This window comes from Solanum lycopersicum, chromosome 10, assembly GCF_036512215.1.
Source record: "Solanum lycopersicum chromosome 10, SLM_r2.1".
NCBI classification, from domain to species: domain Eukaryota; kingdom Viridiplantae; phylum Streptophyta; class Magnoliopsida; order Solanales; family Solanaceae; genus Solanum; species Solanum lycopersicum.
In genome coordinates, this window is record NC_090809.1 from 60,343,344 (window position 1) to 60,362,739 (window position 19,396).

Here is a 19,396-nt window from a genome sequence, read left to right on the forward strand (position 1 = left end):
ATTTAAATTTATATTTATATATAGAAATTATTTGTAGATGAGGCTCCTAAATAAAATTCAAATTAAAATTTTTTGATTGAAGACAAGAGATTTCAATTATTCTATATCACTTATGATCCTCTCAATAAGGTTGTTGTCACAAACTTAGAAACTTATTTACTAATCTTTATGATCCTCTGAATAAGGTTGTTGTCACTGACTTAAAAATTTATTCACTAATCTGATCCTCTGAATAAGGTTGTTGTCACGGACTTAGAAACTTATTCACTAATCTTTCAAGATTTTGAAAGATTTGAAGATTTGAGAAGTTTGGAAGAAGACTTGTGTATTACTTGGAAAATTGTTTACAACTTGGATGGATAACTTTTACAAATGAGTGGCACCTCTGTTTATACCAACACCTAGAGGCTAAAGTGTAATTTATAATTACTTTACAAGTTCCTAAAGTATTTACACGTTGGTTCCTTTCTAGAATTATCTACACTTTCTAGGGAATTCTAAAGAATTCTTGAAATATGTAGGGACTTTTAGAGTTTTTTATAAACACCTCTAAAACTTTAGATTTTTCCATCTCGATCCAGATGTAAAATCTTATTGAGAATTGACGGGACTTGACACAAAGTTCTTTCCTTTTCTTTTTCCTGTGAAAGGTGAGGCGTATTTATATTGGAAATTTAATTAAATTTAAAATTTCATATTATTAATTTCTCCTAATAAAAGAAATTCATTTTGAAAATTTAAATTTGACATCCTTAATTAAAAGTGAACAAACCTCAAATTTTGACAATTTTACTCTCACAACATATCCTTGAAGGCCTAGCTAGTAGGTATATATGTATATGTGAAACAAGAGTTATACTCTTTGTTTGCTCATTAATATCTATTTAAATTTAAATTTGCGGCCCCTATTAATAAAAAATTATTTCAAAATTAAAATTAAAATTTTTTGATTAAAATGAAAATATTTCAATGATTCCATCGTCATATATGTTTGACCCTTTTAATGCCTATATATATAAATTTTATGCGTATAAAGACTTACCTATCAAAATCTGAAAGAACTAACTTTAATAATTTGAACAACAAACATTCGATTAAAAACAGAGAAATTATATATCTTTAGGTGAAATAACTAAACTTACACTAAAAATGCTATATGATAATTTTATATGTGATAACGTACAAGTCAATTATATTTTATCAAGTTATTGGTTACCATTTAGCATGATTTTTCTTTATAATTACCTAAGATTAATTTAAATTAAAATGTCTTTTAAATTATTATTGCAAAAAAACGTAAAGTCCAATTAATAGTACTAAAGACAGAAAAAGTATGCTCTTAATTGTTTTGTTACCTAAATGCATGCACCGATAAAGTTGGATTTGACTTTGAGTTAGAAAAATTACATTATTTACGTCAATTTAATAATTTTTATTAATTACTTCTTTTATTTTATAATAATGTTTATCATGTTTTACTTTTTTAAGAATCAAATTATACTTTCATAACTATACATATTCTTAATAACTATTACTTGCTACTAACTAAATGACAATAATCGTCTTTAAATCAAATAAACTTATTAAATTCAACATCAAAAAAAATTCATTTAATAAAGAAATGTTCCTCGTTGATATCTCACAACAAAATGCATTTTATTTCTTTTGTAGTTTTGATATACAATATGATTGAAAAAAGACAGACACCATTAATAAAAGTAGATGTTGATTTAATTATTTTTTCAATAAAGATCAATATAAATTTACAGTACTACATTATTTGTTATTTCCTTTTATTTGGGAACATATAGGACCTACATTCTTTAAATTTTTTCTTTAATATGCAATTAATTTTCTTCTTTATGCTACATTTAATTGTAATATTTGTAATATTGACAATTAGGGTATATGCAATAAAGAAAGTGGCCCTATATATAGATTTTATTGGTGGGGGTAAGTAAGTAATTAAACTTTAAGCACGTGTGGTTGTAAAACATACACATGTACATATATTTGCATGATTATTAAATTAATTAATCACAAAAACTAGGTTCAAACACACGTAAGGTAATTAATTATTTGAATATCTAGCTTTTTGAGTTGTTATTCATTACGATTTGTGTAGATCAATTATTTTGAGTGATCTTTTTGTTATTCTAAATGCAAGTTCAAATTTTACTATAGTATATCGTTAAATATATTGTTATGAAGTGGTGAAAAATATTTTTTCATGTATCGACCGATTAATGTAATTGTATTTTTACATGTTTTTTACTCTTTTTATTCTATACTTATTATTTAATGATCGGATTTTATCCTTGATCCTATATCTTCTTCTTTTTTTTGAATATCTATCATGCATGCATTTTATTTTTCTTTGTAATATTGTAAGTTTATTCTCCATTCTTTTTAAAGAAAAAACAATTGTTGTAGGAAAAAGAAAAATGAAAAAACAAAGATATTAAAATGTTGAAAATTAATACTTCACTTACGAGCTGAAAGTTCAGGTAAACAATCGAATTATGACTACTAGCACTACTAGAAGCAAGGCTTTTCCCGTCAAAAATCAATACAAAAATTATGCTATAGAACATGATTTTTTCAATCATATACCCCACTGAACCAGCTCACTTGGAAAATGCACGAGAAAACATATCCTTCATTGAAATAGTGACAACTTTCCTAATTTTTTCATATGAAAATATTACTATTTTTTTCTCTCCAATTCCATTATAATATCTTGAAAATAAACATTAAACGTTTTTTAATTAAAAATTTCGATGGAAAGATAGGGACATCTTCATATCAATTGTTGCCATACAATTTACCTAGCATTGTATTTATCAAAATAATATGATATGATATATAATATAATATAACATAAAACATTATAAAATAATATATAAACTAGATAAATACTGATAAAATTTAATCAAGTCGGTGAATCCAAATAATAGATTGTGAAAAAATAAGAAGGTATGAATGGAAAATGTGAACCATGAGGAGAATGGTGGCATGGTAGATTCATTGTACATAAAAGTTTAAATGATATCTTTTTTTTCCTCAAAAAGGAAAAATTAAAGATCTTTTATATGAATGTTCACCAAAAAAATCAACACAAAAATGATAGTAGATTCATTGTACAAGAAGCTTAAAAGAATATTGTTATAATATGTTTACATGAATGTACAAGATATATATATTTTTTTCAATTCCTTTGTCTACATAATTTTTATGCTCTTTAGGAAACAGCCCACAAGGAGAGTTTTCTTGTTAATAGTATATAAAATGTCTCTCTTTTTGTAGCTTGATTAGACTTTCAATCATAAAAAAATAGTATTAAGTACTTTGTTCATGAATCTTTGTTCCAAAAAGAAAAATATTAAACAAAAAATTGTGTTCATTTTTTAAGTATTTTGAGCTAATGTTTTGTACAACAACGACATATCAGTGAAATTTTATAAACGAAATCTGAAGATAGTGGTGTGTATTGAGCCTTTTACTCTACCTTGTGAAGGTAGAGAAAAAATGTATTTGAATGAACCCTCGCATTTAGTAAAGTATATCCAAAATAGTAAGAAAACTAATCCTATGATTGTTTTGGAATTGGGCTTGAAATATACATGGGCTACATTGTTGGGCTTGGGCTTGAAATACATTGTTTTTTAGTGCACAAATAATCGTTTCTATCATCGTTATTTAAAAAATAACCAAGATTTATAATTTCTTTTTGAAGTACATAAATGCTTCATTTAAATTCGACTTCAAGCATGGAAAATTCTAACTTTTAAATTTGAAGTTGGACTCTATTAAAGCCTACCTTTGAAAATAAAAGTCAAAACCGTTGTTCTAAATTTAGCTTCTAACTTAGATTCAGATCGAAAGATTTAGTTAATCCTAATTTTTAGAGTGGAATAAAGCACAAAATTCATTTCACCTTCCAAAAAAAGTGTTAAAAGTATTTAAGTGTGGATTCTAAGCATTTACATTTGGTTGACCATTGTGGACTTGTTATAAATTTGGTTTACCATTCAACATTTTTTTAAATTATATATAAAAAAACAAAGATCTACTCAAAATACACACACAAAAAAAAAAGAAAATGGAAAACAAAGGTCTTTTTTTCCTTCTCCTTCTCATATTTTGTTATATGAAAAATTCCAATGGAGATCAAATAGATGATATTTGCAAAAAAAATATTGATCCAAATTTATGTTCAAATTCTCTTAGAAAAGATCCAAAAGGTTCTTCTGATGATTTTAAAGGTTTAGCAAATACAATTCTCAATCAATGTTTAAATAATGCCAAAGAAAATTTAGGTCAAGTCCAAAAATTGGCTCCAAATAAATGTCAACAAATTTGTATGCAACAATACAATTTGTGTATCAATACTTATATTCCAAATTCAGTTACACAATTGAGATCTGATCAATTTACACAAGCAATTGGTTCAATTTTGCAATCTGGAGATAGAGCTCTTACTTGTGAAGATTCATGTGGTCAATCTCAATTAAGTCAAAAAAATAATGATTTTGCTCATCTTGTACTAGTGTCTGCTGATGTTTTAAAAACTAAACTGCAATAGAATTGTGTCAAAATATTGCTAGTGACATGATGTGTCGCGAATACAAGATCTAAATTCTATGAGCATCGTTTCATTTTTAAGATTATGAGTTCAGATATACCATTTTGATACTAAACTTGAATTGGCGTTTTACAGAGAGCCTTAGGAACGTAAAAATCCCCAAGTAGAGAACGTGTTTTCTTCTCTAATAAATTTTATACTGCACGAATAAATATTGAACGTGTGATTGCATAGTAAAATCTTTTAGTGCTATCATATAAAATTGGTTCTTGTAACATTTTCGTTGGAAGAAAAGCAAAATTCCGATAAATCGTCAAGGAAACTCGCCTTAGCAACAAGTTATAATAATAGTTATTTTTTCTAACCAAACATTATTTTCGTTCATTTCTATTTGTCATTCTTTGACTCAGCAATTTTTGAATTGTGATAATGTAAATTGTAGTTATATTAATCAATTAACTAGTATATATTTTTGTTTAGTTACGAAACTTTTTCAATTTCTTTTTTAATATATCAAAATTGCTTAAATACATAATATATTAAAAAATGTTCAAATTAAGTATGAATATCTAATTGAAAATTCGATTATATATTAAAGGAGCTTTTAGCCAATTTTTTTAAAACATATTTATTTTAAATATAAATGACAACTAAATGTGAATAAAAGGAATATTAGTTATCACCAAGATTTTTGCAAAATTAAGAATTAGTAATAAATACCCCTCCACAATCTTTTAGACTATTTTAAATCAATAGGTACAAAGTACAAAATAAATGGTCCTACTATTTAACATTATATTTGACTGAAAAGAAAACAAATAATAATTACCCAGGCAGTTATTTCCACCACGTGAGTTAAAATAAATGCTACTCTTTTTTTAGCTGTATTTTTTTAAAAAAAATATTAATATAAATTCTTTATCATATAAAAATATATCAAATTTTAGTATATCAAGTTTCAAAATAATCTCTAACAGAAATATAAGATAAGATTACGTATTTATTTCTCTCCTTAAATTCTATGTATAGCGAGATTTTTAGTGAATTAATATATAATATCACGTTAAATATGATATAATTAGTGTAAATACTGTATAGAATAAATTTTATGTACACAAAATTTAAATTCTTTATTTATTTATTATTATTATTATTTAAACAATCCACACGTGTCTTTATAATACCTAATATCTTGTGTGCCCCTACCACTCTCATAGTACTCTAAATATCTTACTTTTATTTTCTCAAATTTTTTTTAGCTCAAAAAATAATAATTATCTTCTCATTCTCTCAACTTGCTTTTTGAATAATGTGATACTAATCGACGTATATTATAGTGGAATGATTAAGATTTCTTTTATTCTTAATCATATATTTTGGATCACAAATTCTGTTAGAAGCGTTACTTTAAGTTCTGCAATATGTGAATCAGACGTGTGATAATACTGATAAGGTTGTTAGTAAAGAAACTTGAAAAAGTGGAGAAATTTTACAAGTTTTCCGACGGATACCACCGGAATTCTGGCCATGGCCGGTGCCGGAGAACCGCCGTCGGTCACTCTATGGTAAAGGTCCTTTCTATTTATCCTACTCTATTTTATTCTTTTTCTGTTTTAATTTCCAAATGGAATATATTTTAGTTTTTCTGTTATAAAACATTTGTTCATCTAATTTTTTTAGTATTTTTTTTAAAATTATATGTGAGACATATATTATCCAATATGTGATGAATTTTCAGTATATATTGTGAGATAAAGTATCAAAATGTATCTTAAAGCTTAATATTTTGAGATTATTATAAAAAAATTATAGAATACAGTATGTACTTTCACGATATGCGTCTCACTTATATATCAGATACGAACGACTTATTCTCCCTCGTGTAAACTATGGTATATCCTCTTAAATCTAAAGAACAACCGTCTCTAAACTTCATCACCTTGATTTGTTCAAAATTTTCCTTAGATTTTTATCATCCCAATATATGAAGTTGTTGGAATGGGTGGTGCATAAATTTGGAAAAATTGGGTAGTGGACTAAAGTGTTCTATTCATAATATTTGTGGTGTGTAATTAATAATATCAGAAAATTTATAGTAGCAATGAGAAGTATACCTAGTTTTTTTGTTTTTTTTGCTATTTAGTATTATGGAGAATTGGATTTACTAACCAAAGAGTCGATGAACTCACACTTGCTGGTAAAGAAAAAATATATTATAGGACAGAATGACCTCTCTACCTCACGAGTTAAAACTCGCTTTGTTTACGAGTCATGAAAAATTAGTATAACTTTAGTTTAGACATTTCACAAGTTTAAAAACTTGCATGTGTTGTTCAATTGTTCACGAGTTTTGCTAGATTGACTCGTTATGGAAAAACCTATGGAGCTTGTAAACTTACCTTACACAAGCCCAATCATCCAAGCCCAGTAGCCAGATTCTTATCCAAGCCCATATAATGAAATTTCTGAGGCCCAATAGATTGCAAAAGCCCATTAATATGCATTGTACTACCTTGATTCAAAATTTTTTTTAGCGATATTAACTAAAGTCAGTTCGAGTGCACCTTAACCAGTTTTACGAGATACCTGCTACCCTCTCGTCAGCACGATAACTTTATGTATCAAGGCTTTGAAGAATAAGGGGTCACTGCTTCTGTTTTAATAATATGTTAGAAAATTTCTATTGCTAGTGAATAAGGACGTATTTTCAACAGTTCTTATTAATTAAGATCGCAGTATATATGACCTCAACTATTAGTCGAGGGAAGTTTTTGGGTAATTTTACAAAGTTGAAGGGCAAATTTGGAATTTTTTTCATTAATATATTTGAATTGTAATTTGTAGCAGCTCACCATTGCTAATTAGTTAATTAGCTAGCCCACACGTTTTGTCCATTATGTAAAAGGAATCAGATTAATCTCTGTCTTAACAACTGGATTTAGTTGATTAACACCTCAAGAAAATAAATTAATTGGCATTTTGCTTGATTAAGATTTGGATTATCTCAAAAGAGATCCTCTTAAGCAAGTTGTACTAGTTTATTATCACTTGTGCTTTGTGCAATGTACCTTTATTAACAAATACCTAAATTTATTAAATTTTTATAACAACTACGTTACTAGTTGCTACTTCCCATCAACAAATAAATTAAATATTCAGCCAAAAAAAATTAATTATAATTCATAACTTGTATTTGGTTTTGTTGCTAATATTTCAAACCCTTTACAACACGAATTAATGATAAACTAATTTGTTAATTCTATTTGATTATGCATTATAAGAGTGATTAGCTACGAAATATAACTTGATTTTACTAAATTATGTTTTTCTTTTGTAAAAATGTCAATATTTGTCAAAAATTAGTTCTTTTTGTGTTTTGAAATGGTATTTTTCTTTCTTTATATATGCTTGTGTACGTATATATTCAATTTTATAAATTTAACCCTATCTGATGGATCGAACGTATGCATATCATACCTTTCATGTTTTTAACCTAATTTAAATCGCAAGAAACTTATTCAATGGTCATCAATAACCATTTTTTATTCCAAGTCTTTGGGGTTGCTTCGTTCAATAAGATTGATTACATTTTCTTAATGTTATTTGTACTAGTAATTAATTGGTTTATCGATGAGTATTGCTCTTACATAAAAACGCTCTTTAATAACATTATACCCTTAGATGATCGTAAACAAAGAAACCACTTGTTTTGCTTAGTGTGTTGGCTTATTAATTGTTATATATATATATATATATATATATATTATAGTATTTTAATGGTACATGATCAGAAAATAAGATCTCAAAGTACAAGCCCATCACTTTATTAATTAAAAGTAATGGTTATAGTGGAGGGTTCAATGAACCAAATTAGTTTAATCATTTAGCAATTAATTCCACCAGCTCATTACTACTACTATTTAATTCCATCTTTTGTTTTTATTTTCTTCTTTTTAATTTATTAACAAATGGAGAATATCTTTATTTTATTATTCAAGCATGGCTTCTGGTCGACAAGTTTTCTATATAATTGTATTTTATTTTTTTTTGGTTTACTAGACAGAAAAAAATTGCATAGTTGGATTGTCTACTCGTGAATCTAATTAATTTACGAAAAAAAGATGATAATAACCATAATAACATATTCAGTATAATCGTCTCCTGAAAAAAAATGTATGTAAAGGTAAAAAAAAAATTATTACCCATAGACATGTTAATTATTTTATCATAAATAATTTGTTTAAAAAGAGTGAGAGTTTATCACATCCTTCTATATATTGATTACCAACCTTATATTATGAGACATGTTGATTAAAAAAAATTTTTATTAGAGATTAGGCACATCAATAATGTCAACTAATTGACATTATTGAACCCCTTATATATATACATCATACATAAGTCAAATATTATAATATTATTATTTAATTAATTAGGAGAATAAAATCCAATTTTGCTTAAGTCTTTTGATTAGTCCTCAAAATTAATTGCTTAATGGACTCTCACATTTAAGATTTCAGATTAAAATACGAGCTGACTTTATAAAAAAGGATAACTAATTATAATTGGCTTTAATTTTCTTTTAATATTCTTACAAATAAAATGATATTATAAACTAATCTAATCAATGAATTAATTCGAGTTCAAGATAAAATTGATTAGTTTTTCTCCATTTTCGTCCTAAATCGCCATTGTTTTAAATTACAAACACATCAATAGATTAAATATTTAATGAAGAGATATTATATCTGAAGATATTAATGAAGGTGAAATAGTTAAACACATCAAGAGAGTGCGTGTAAAAAACACAATCTATCCATTACAAACACATCAAGAGGCGTGTAAACAAAATACGACAAATCATTTGAAACGAAGAAAATAACACGACAGATCATTTGAAATGGAGAAAATAAGTAATAGTGAATAGTTGAATGCTAATAACAAGTTTTAGGTAATATAACTATAATTACTAGAAAATATAATTTCAACTCCTAATAGGTAAAGTGAAAAAGGAGGTCCAATATAATGGTCCATATATTTGACATTAGGGGACCCAATTTATATATTTTTTGGGATTCTAAAAATGGGACCAATTAAGAAAAAGAAAAACTGAAAATTGAAGGAACATATTCTGTATAAATCCAGAATATAATTGGGGACCAAGTTAAAAAGACAATAGATAAATGATAAATCCATGTGATGATTAGTTATATTTTTTTCAAAAAAAGATGTAAACATGTTAATCGGAAAAAAAAATTAGTAAAAAGATGCAAATACTTGTATATTTTATTAATAAACATGTGGATTAGTAACAGGAATATCAAACTTCAACTATAATTAAAATGTCATAAATTAATTTAATAAAAGTGTCAATCTATTTAAAAGTTACTAAGATTGATTAAACGTGGGCTAGTTACAATAATATCAAACTTCAGCTATAATTATAATGTCATAAATTAGTTTAATTAAAATGTCAATCGACTTAAAAGTAATTATAATTGATCAAGTGTGTTTCATTTTATGTGATACTCTTTTTCTATGAATCCGTCTAAGAAATATCAATTTTTCCAACTTTATTTTATCATTTTATCTTTAATCGTAAAAGACAAAGTCAAGATTTAAACTCCATTATGAATTTAACGACGTCAAATTTCATAACTTAATCATGTACATATTTAAGTTATTTTTTTTAAATATAATTATAAAAATTAAATTATAATTACTAAATTCAATCAAATTTATAGGTCGATTTCGAACTCCAACCCTTATTATAGTTTGTTTGGATGGTGTTGACCATGCATCAACAATGTAGCTAACTTATTTTTTTAAAAAAAGATGATTAATTCTATCCTATACCCTATATTTTCTTATATCAATTATGAATCATAGCGAAACATAATACAATTCTTCCTAATATTATACTCCATAAAAACAGTATAATACCTTACAGATAATAAGATATGATATGATACGCTTCAATTATTAACAAAAATGTCATAAAAATCATAAGTTGTGATTTTTTTATTTTTTTATTTTGGTTTTATAAACTTAATTTGTAGTCAAATATTGTTACAAGACAATATTAATATATGGACAAAAAGACAGTAAATCTGATATTGTGGATCCATTTTAGATGGGAATATCCTTAAAAACATTGGTAGGGTCAAAATGATGATGAAAAATAGGATGATAAAAACATGCATGGTTCCTCAATAGGTAGACACAATCTGTTCCAAATCAAAACTGTTACCAAAAACTGATAATACTCTTCCTTGTCCAATAAAGATGGCAGGATTATATTATTGGTCCACCTCACTTCTATCGTTTAGTTCGATTAATTCGAGTTCTTTAACAATAACAACATATTCAGTATAACTGGTGAAATTTACAAAAATGATAGGTGTAGATGACTTTGTATAAAACTAGGTCTATAGATTAATACCCTTCTTTATTGCATTGAGTAGATATAGTAAAACACTACCTAGTAAGAGGTTGTTTTTATCGATATGAGTTGTGTCGCATTAATAGTGGGAGTGTTTCACTCTTAATCAGATCAGAGGTCTAGGGTTCAAATTCTGAATATAAAGAAAATCATGTTAGGAGCGTCACCTTCGAATGGGCCTTGCAGTCTGTGATCCGAATTTAGTCGAGACTCCAATATAAAAAAAGAGGTTGTTTTTATGTTTTGAAATGTGAGAAATTCAAATTTGAGATTTTTAATTATGAACGAAAGGTTTTTAATTATAATTGTACCACACTTATTTGTGATGATCATGATGGGGTAGGGATCGATCTATAATGTAATATGTGGAATTCATGTAAAAAATTTAACAAACGTTTACTCAGATTCTATATATGTGACTCAATTAGTATTGTATATTGAAATTGAAGTAGCTTTAAGAATTTATTTACTTTGAATTATGAATTCACCTACATCGATCCCTTACTCTCCCTCCAACCACACTCATTGGCGATGACCGATGTGGAGGATCTCAATGCAATATGAGAGTCTTCGTGAATCTAATAATTTTTTTACACAAATCCTAAACAAATGTGTGACGAAAATAATTATGTAGTTATGAACCGTAAATTTAATTATTATCATCATATCAAATTGAAGTTAGTAGTCGTATAAAAATATATAAACTTCAAATTATAAATTCAATCTCCCAATGACAAATCCATCCCTTCTCATTTTCCCTCGAACTCGCAAATTAAATAAAAGAACTTTGTATTTAAATTAATAATAATATAATATAGCTTTAAATTTACTGTATGTAGTATGTTCCATTTTATGTTTTTTTTTTTTGTTTGAAAAGGACTTGTTATTCTCCATGTACCCTAATTGCTGTTTATTTGCCTTGTCTAGTTATGATCTTCTTTTTTCTTTTCTTTTTTCCCTCTTTTGGCTTTGTGAAAGATTGGATAATTTTTTATCATAATGTAAAGTAGTTATATGTGTCTTTGGATTGTATGTCACATGCCTTTGTGAAGTTACATTGGTCAATTACATAATTTACTACTCCTTCCGTCCGATATTATTTGTCATGGTTTCTATTTTTAGAGTCAAACTATAAAACTTTGACTAACATTTTAAGATGCATCTTTTCATCATATTAATATGAAAAAATTGTAATTTATAGTACTCTTCATATAGTTTTAGAATATCTAATTTTTTTATTTAAAATATCGAATTAATGTGATCAAATTTACCTTTGGAAATTAGTTAAATTAACTTTCGATAAACGTAACATGACAAACATTTTTAAATGGATGGAGTATATTCTAATTTAGGTGACACTTAATTTATTCGATAACATAAGTTAATTATCAATATAATTGAATTAGTAATATGATTTTTCCTTATTTCATAGAATCTTTTTGTGGGGTCCTATTTGGTTTTATCAATTTCAGGTAAAAAATGTAAAGATTTATGATGTTAGAATGCGTATAATATATATATATATTTGAAAAAATAAAGAAAAGACTACGTTAAAAATATAATGACAATACACTACATCAAAAATCTAAATATGTATTTTTAGCAGCAATTAGTATTCTTTGTATATGTCCCTAAAACCTTTAGCGATATTGGTTCTAATGACACTTAACTAATATCGGTAAAAACTTTAACACTCTTCATTAATGTAAATATTTAATACCGCTAAAAATTATTTTTGTTATAGTATAGTAACTACGTCTCGTCGAGGATATTATTTCTCATTTTCCATGTCACAGACAATAGTAACATTAATTTTTAAAATATGTATCTAGATATTTCAATTTGTTTTCATTTTTCTTGTAGACATCCAATATAAACGTGACATGTAAATTTTAAAAGTATTTTGAATGATCATTTTATAAATATAAGTGTATAACGAGGATTGAGGTGGTAATAGCCATTTTTTGAACTTGAAATATTCAATAATTTAAAATCAGATTAAAATATTTATCTATATATTAAAATATTTTTTTTAAAAAAAAACTTATAGTAATTTCTGTTCTGTGTTGGTCAAAATGTTGGAAGATTCCATGATCTGCCAGACATGTGCCTCCACTCATTCCATCTCATTACAATAAATTATACTGACTTCTTTCGAAAAAATAGACATCAAAATGATAATATTTATGTTTTTTTTTGTCCTTTTAGTTTGTTATATACAGGGAAAGATTTAAATTTATTTATATTTGTTATTTGTTAATTGTTAATAGTTGAGGTCAAATTAATAAAAGTAAATTCAAAACTTAATTTTAATGGATTTAACTTCTAATTTTTTAAATATTAAACTTATTATATTATTAAAGTATGATCTCAAATACAGTATTATATATTTGAAAGTGATGAATTCAGAAAAATGATTAATCTAAGCATCTAAATATAAAAAGTTATGAATTCAGACAAATGATTGATCTAAACCTCTAAATATCAACGCTTTTATTAACTAACAATAAGCTTTTCAACATATAAATATGATTTTATTGAGTCAAATTTGTGTTTGAATTATATGAAACGATTCAAAATTGCTCATGAATCACCCTTTGGGGTGGCGTTTTGGTTACGAATTCCATGTTAGAGATCTTAATTTCAAAATTTTATGCCAACAAATTAATTTGTCCTTCTTGATAAGCTCGTCGCATCAAACTTGCCTAGTACAATTATCTCTTATGTGTAGTCGGCGAGCTATTTAATATAAAAGCAGAGTTTCTCCCTATGCGCATTCAAAGAATAACAATTGCGCATAAAGTAATAAGAAATTTAAATTTGAAATTTCTTATGGATTTTGATAATTTATATCAACATTAAGAAACTATTCACTTACAATATATAAAAAGTTTTATTCATTATCTATTAAACCATACTTCTAGTTTTTTGATACAAAAAGTTTTATTCATTATCTATTAAAGCATACTTCTAGTTTTAAGTATTAAAATAATACGTCAAAATTTAAAATTATGAATCCGCTTCTTTTTTTTATCGAAAAGGTAAGATGCATGAATGAGAATGACTTAGAAAAACATATAGAGATGGAGGAGCACACATGGGGAAACAAATCTTGAAAGAAATTGCCATGTCTCAAAGATATGGTAAGCACACATAATTAAATTTCACAAGGCCACCATTGCTTACATCACCTGTATCTCTTCATGGATTTTTGTGGGTCCCCTCTACCCCTCAAATACACTATTTCCGATTTTAATTTATTTGTCTGATTGTTATTTTATATGAAGTTTAAAATATAGATTTTTTTTAACTTTGTAGTTAAAATTAGAGAGATCCCCTTTTAAATGAACTAAAAAGAAAAGTAAACAAACAAAACTGAAACTAAAAAATTGTCAAAATATTGTTTAATCTTATATTTTAAACGCAAAAGGACCTAAAATAAGTGGTCAATTTTGAACCCAAAGATGGACGACAAGAATATTTTTGAGCCGATAGATGAATGAGAAGGACATTTTAGAATCAATAAGTGGATGAAGGATAGTAATTTTGTACCCTTTTTAATACTTCAAGAGTATTTTATATTTTTTTTCATACATATACCATGTGAAAAATTAAAATTAATAATTACTAAATAAAAAAAGAATAAAAGAACATACTAAATATAGAAAGATGTAAATAAACAGACTAAAAAGAAAAGTATCATGACAAATGAAAGAAGAAGTAGTTAAATTTTAGTAGTTGGTTAGGAGGAATATATCACTTCAAAGTTAGTTGAGTCGAAGATCTCTAATAAACAATGTTTTATCTATATATATATATATATATTTATTTTTTTTCGTTAATAAAATTATATCGTTATATTAATTTTTATTTCTTTTGATTTTATATACATTAAAAAAAAAAAAAAACTCCAAGAATCATCATCATTATCAAGCAATATAATAAAAGCAAGGCAACCCCATGTTGTAGATTTGTAATCTTTTTGGTAATCCAAATTCTTTTTTATATATATATTCCACTTTCTATTATTTCATTGGTCTTTCTTATTGCTTCTCTTCCCTTGTAACTCCAAAAACCAGCTTCAAAAATTAAAAAAATACTTAGAGAGAGAGAGAAAAATAAAAGAAAAAATTCAACTTTTTTTCTCTGTTTTGTTTTGAAAAATAAAAAATAAAAATGGGAATGGCAGCTGCAGATCTACAGTTTCATGTTTTAGCTGTTGATGATAGTTTAATTGATAGAAAACTCATTGAAAGACTCTTTAAAATCTCTTCTTGTCAAGGTAACTTCTTTCGTTTTTAATCACAAGTCTCGAGTTTTGACTTTTTAATTTGATGGAGTTTAAAAAGATCATTTATTTTTAAGGTTATTGGATATATAATTTTTTTTTTGATAGACGTCTAATATAAATATCGAATATCGAATGAAATATTTTTTAAAAAAAAATCTGTATTTGAAATGGTTTTAATTAATTTTTAATTTGTATTGGTATTGATTTTTATTTATTTTGTGTGGGCATTTTGTATTGTGTTAATTGCAGTTACTACTGTGGATTCTGGAAGTAAAGCTTTGGAATTTCTTGGTTTACAAGAAGAACATGATGAACAGAATCACCCTTGTGTTTCTCCTAGCAACCAACAGGTAATTTAATGCTCTTTCGGATTTCGTTTCAATTTGATTGTCTGGTTTTAAATTGATACAAAATTTAAAAAGTTAAAAAAGGAATTTTAGATCTCGTAGTTTTAAACCTGTACCGTAATTTAATGAAAATAGACTAAAAGAGAAAGTAAGATTCATTTTTTTTTAAATGATTTTTTTTTTTGTTGAACTTTCCCACTGATTTTCCAAGAAAATTTGAACAGAAAAATTAATTCTTTGTTTACTGAAATTATTGCAGGAAGTGGAAATTAATCTTATTATAACAGATTATTGTATGCCTGGGATGACAGGCTATGATTTGTTAAAGAAAATTAAGGTATGTTTATTTTATTTTGTTTTTCTATTTTTCTCTATATTCTCCTTTTTACTTTCTTTCCAAATTCTCTGTCATTTATTTTCCTTTCTTGGAAAAATACTCTAAAAAACAAAATTTTCCACAAAAAATTGCTTCTCTCATATTAAAGATTTTATCTTTTCTTTAAAGTGTTTCTCCCACTTGGACTTAATGTCCTTTTCTTACCTTTCAATTTTTGAGATCATTTGAGAATCTAATGGGCAAATATTGGATATCAAAATACAGTGCTTATATTAGATATTGAAAGAGTCATGTGCCTTGTCATTTTCAACTATTTCGCTAGTTCTTTTGATTTTTCAAAAATGTTATCGTTTTTAAAAAATGTATTACTTTTTTGGAGTTTCTGACACACGCTGATTAAATTTTTTTTCTTTCTTTTGGAACAGGAATCTGCATCTCTGAGGAACATACCAGTAGTGATTATGTCATCTGAAAATGTTCCTTCAAGAATCAGTAGGTAAGAAGAGAACAATCAAGTTCATCCGACTCGAACATGTGACCTATAGGTCGATAACTTTACCGTTGTTTCAAAGCTGATCCGATTGATTGATTTACAGATGCTTAGAAGAAGGGGCAGAGGAATTTTTCTTGAAGCCAGTAAGATTATCAGATGTTAATAAACTTAAACCTCATATGATGAAAACCAAATGTAAAAGCCCCAAACAACAACAACAACAACAAGAAGCTGAGATAATTGTGACACAAGACAATCAAGAATCAATAGGCACAACATATGTTGTTACATCACAACAAAATCAAGAATCAATAGACACAACATATGTTGTTCCATCACAAGAAAATCAAGATTCAGACAACATAGTACAACAACAGAAATCACAAGACAACAAGAGAAAGTCCATTGAAGAAAATCTATCACCAGATAGAACAAGACAAAGATTGAGTAGCCTCACAACAGTTTAATCTCTGTTGCAAATATGTTTAACATTTTTTTTTTCTTACTCAATTTGGAAATTTAATCTAGATAACCCCTTTTTGTTTTTCCTTTATTCAACTTTTTATTTAGTTAACATAGTTTAGGACAATGTGAGATGAATCCTAATGTAGAGGGAAAGAGAAAACCATCCATCTTTTTACATGGGACCTCCAAAAGGCGGGTCAAAGAGAAGGACTGACAGACTTTTAGGCTGATAAGCTTCTGAAGAAGTGGTGTAGTATATGACACCTTGATCAAATTTCACATCGGAATGAGAGAGAAAGTAAACTATAATATAAGAGACATGGTACGCGTGCTTTTGAGCTCAATGATGGGCCAAAGCAGATAATATGTGCTATGAACTATGACAATTGTTGTGTACATTTTACATGGGAAGAAATTTTCATAAAGTTTTGTTTTGCTAATCTAAGAGAAGAAAAGTATTGCCAAAGTAGATAAAAATGTGTTTGAAATTTACTTCTTCTAGAAAGACGAGCATTTTAATATCGTGCCTTTATTCTTCTACACTTAGACAAGGTTCAAATCTGTAACGTATATCTCACTCACATATCATATGAAACAAGTTTTGTGCTCTTATCGACCACTATGATCCTTTTCGTTACTATTTAATATCCTCCACTTAAATATCAGGTCTTTATCAATATTATTTCATCTAACGCACACATTAGACTTTTTTTTATTCCTATTCTCTTTTAAAAGTGCTTAAACTATTGTAAGACAAAAAATGAAACTATAGAGTTAATTTAGTTTTCAAGAATTCATAATAATTTTGATGAAAGCAAGATTGACTTTTACTTTAATGTCTTTGTTTACTTTTTGTTCAAAAGTTATTTTTTTTCAATCTTCTCTTCAATGAAAGATTTGGGTAAAATTTTCAACAGCCAATTGGTGAGTTGAATGTCATTACTTTTTGACTTTATTGTCCAATTCACCTAATAGAAAAAAAAGCATCAACCTGTTTTCTTTTGATGTAAAATTAGATACTTTGGTATCAAATTATAATCTTTAATGAGTGTACTCAAACCCTACATTAAGGTTGCCATTTATGTAACATGATTTTTCAGAAATTCTTAATATGGCGTGATATTATTTGTTTTGAGTCAAAATCATATGATATCATCAATAGACTTCGTACGATACTAATAAGAGTGTCACAGTATCTTATGCAATTTCTTTGTCTTTTCAGTTGTTAATGTGACATTTTGTTTGTGTAACCAAAGTCTTCCCCCTTGAACTAATTAATAAAAGTAGTAGAGTCGTTGTAGATGGACAAAAGGACTAAATCGACCTCCACACCATTACTCTATAACATCCATACTCATTTCGTCAAATCATTAGTATAATTTTTTTTTCTTTTTAACTATTGAATTGATACTGTATTCACACGCTCGACATGACTTTTTTAGACAAAGGTGATAAAGAGCGTGAAAGAGGGAGAAAACATTATTTTTTGGGGTGCACTTCATGTCTTTTTCCCTATTTTCTTTTATCATTTTGACAATATAAAAGTACTTTATAGCATATATCATGATCAACAAAAGTCATTAGTATATGCTTTGCTGATTTTATATAACTTTTAAAGTTGAAAAAAAAGCAATATATCTAGATTTTACAGCATGCAGAATCTGAATATTTTTCAACTATCTACAAATCAAATCCTCTTAATGCTTTAGATCTTCACACACATTAAAAAAGATTTAAGTCTAAAGTAATAAAATTCTTTTTTGAATTTTAACAAATTAAAAGTACTGACTATTGAACAATCTTTTTTTGGAACAATTTACTTATATGTTAAATTAGGTTGATTCTATGTGTGTGCCACAAAGTCCAAATTAAACTAGATAAAATAATTAGTAAAGTAATATTTTTAAATTTAAAAAATAAACTATTTAAGCACTTAATTAGTGGAGAGTGGGTAAAGTGAACTAGATTACGAAAGGATCTTAGTAATATTATTTAAGTACCTTACACCATTCGAATCGTTAGTGGTGTATTTATTTAAGTATGTTAGATATTTCAGAGTATTTATTCTAAGTTTGATGTATATAATTTTCAATCGTAAATAAAATTTAACAATACTAATGAAATATAAGTCCAATTAAAATTTCTTCATCTACGTAAATTTACTTATATTATATATTTTCTTTTCGAATAAATTAAAACATCACGAATTAACATTTTCACCATCATTAATTTAGTCAATTTTATGTGACTTTGCTTCATCTAAATTGATTATGCCAAAACCATGAAATACCTAGACGCGAAAGGAGTATAAACTAAAGTTTGTTACAACAAAATACAATATTTTAAAACTCATTTAATTAATTAAATAGATCTAACTTTATAAAATCCGTATATTTCATATACATTTTAGACAAAATATATTGATTATTATGAAAT

At 26.4% G+C, this 19,396-nt stretch overlaps 1 protein-coding gene across 1 annotated transcript; it reads left to right on the top strand.

The window, feature by feature from the left end:
• Positions 1 to 15,000: 15,000 nt before the first annotated feature.
• On the top strand, positions 15,001 to 17,437 carry LOC101248058 (two-component response regulator ORR9). Its single transcript, XM_004249193.5, has 5 exons — positions 15,001 to 15,309; positions 15,568 to 15,668; positions 15,925 to 16,002; positions 16,428 to 16,498; positions 16,599 to 17,437. The coding sequence occupies exons 1-5, from the start codon at positions 15,204 to 15,206 to the stop codon at positions 16,960 to 16,962; spliced, it is 720 nt and encodes a 239-aa protein (XP_004249241.1). The 5' UTR covers positions 15,001 to 15,203; the 3' UTR covers positions 16,963 to 17,437.
• The last annotated feature ends 1,959 nt before the right edge of the window (positions 17,438 to 19,396 follow it).